General features: G+C 47.7%; 1 protein-coding gene across 1 annotated transcript; it reads left to right on the top strand.

Annotated features, from left to right (window-relative positions):
- The first annotated feature begins 419 nt into the window (after positions 1-419).
- Positions 420-821, top strand: LOC137331674 (histone H2A.J-like). The gene has a single exon (XM_067995628.1). The coding sequence runs from the start codon at positions 420-422 to the stop codon at positions 819-821; it is 402 nt and encodes a 133-aa protein (XP_067851729.1).
- Positions 822-1,781: the final 960 nt, after the last annotated feature.

The following is a 1,781-nucleotide window of genomic DNA, read 5'->3' as shown; positions in this document are numbered from 1 at the left end:
TGGTACAAATTTTACTTGCCACTTATCAGCGCAAGCCTGGATGTTGCCCAGGTCTTGCTGCACGCGGGCACGGACTATTTCATTGCCTGAAGGATTGCAAATGGAACTGAACACTGTACAATCATCAATGAACATCTCCATTTCTGACCTTAAGATGGAGGGAAGGTCATTGATAAAGCAGCTGAAGATGGTTGGGCCTCGGACACTGCCCTGAGGAACTCCTGCACAATGTCCTGAGGCTGAGATGATTGGCCTCCATCAACCACTACCATCTTCCTTTGTACTAGGTATGACTCCAGCCACTAGAGATTTTTCCCTCTGATTCACATTGACTTCAATTTTACTAGGGCTCCTTGGTGCCACACTCGTTCAAATGCTGCCTTGATGTTCTTTGTGAAAGTGTTTGTGAGATTGTGGAAATGTCTGGAAGAGGAAAATCCGGCGGTAAAGTTCGGGCCAAGGTCAAGTCTCGCTCATCCCGGGCCGGACTGCAGTTCCCTGTGGGCCGTGTTCACAGGCTCCTGCGAAGGGGGAATTACGCTATACGTGTGGGTGCCGGAGCCCCGGTCTACCTGGCCGCTGTGCTCGAGTATCTGACGGCTGAAATCCTCGAGCTGGCCGGCAACACGGCCCAGGACAACAAGAAGTCCCGCATCATCCCCCGACACCTGCAGCTGGCCGTCCGCAACGACGAGGAGCTCAACAAGCTGCCGGGAGGGGTGACCATCGCTCAGGGCGGGGTGCTGCCTAATATCCAGGCCGTGCTGCTGCCGAAGAAAACCAGCACTGAGCGCTCCAAGAGCAATCAAAGCCATGGCTGATCTGATTTTTACCCCAAGTCCACTTTCCCGCCTTTTACCCACATGCATTGACCCCATTGCTGATCAAAAATTTGTCTAACTCAGCCTTGAATGTATTCAATGACTCAGCCTCCACAGCTTTTTGGGGTAAAGAATTCCAAAGATTCACGACCCTCTGGGAGAAGAAATTTCTCCTCATTTCCGTCTTAAACGTCTTATTCTGAGACTATGTCCCCTAATTTTAGATTCCCCCATGAGGGGTAACATCCTCTCAGCATCCACCTTATCGAGTACCCTCAGTATCTTGTATGTTTCAACAAGATCTCCTCTCATTCTTCCAAACTCAATGAGTATAGACCCAACCTGTTCAATCGTTCCTCATAAGAAAACCCTTCCATACCCAGAATCAACCTAGTGAACCTTCTCTGAACTGTCTCCAATGCAAGTATGTCCTTCCTTAAATAAGGGCACCAGAACTGTACGCAGTACTCCAGGTGTGATTGATCCAAATCGGTCTGTTACAGTACTCGCTTCCGGACCCTAGATGTCGCCAATCTCCACTAGGTTGAAATTTGCAGCTTGTGTCGGAAATGAGACAAAATAATCATAATTGTGAGTAAACTGGGCGGGTGGGAGACAGAAACACCAGGGACGTTTGATCATCGTCTACAAGATGCTTTCTGTTGTGTTCTGGCCATTGTTGTAAGTGTTATTTACAGTCACATCATCGGATAACACTTACTCGGTCTGTCTTCTGTAACTCAGATTTGTATAACAGAAGCTGATTGATGTGTTGATTATTGTGTTAGCGTTTGCTGAATCAGTGTGAGTGAAATTTTTCTGTTATTGTATGTGTGAGGGATTTAATCTGTCGCTGTCAGCCTGTTCCTGTGTCAGTTACTAGTACCGAAGTGAATGTGACACTAGTGTTTTCCGCTGCTTCTCATTCTAGCGCTGAGTGATAGAGCAAGACACACTTTA

The sequence above is a fragment of the Heptranchias perlo genome, chromosome 2, assembly GCF_035084215.1.
Source record: "Heptranchias perlo isolate sHepPer1 chromosome 2, sHepPer1.hap1, whole genome shotgun sequence".
NCBI classification, from domain to species: Eukaryota; Metazoa; Chordata; class Chondrichthyes; order Hexanchiformes; family Hexanchidae; genus Heptranchias; species Heptranchias perlo.
This window is presented reverse-complemented; position numbering and strand designations above follow the sequence as displayed.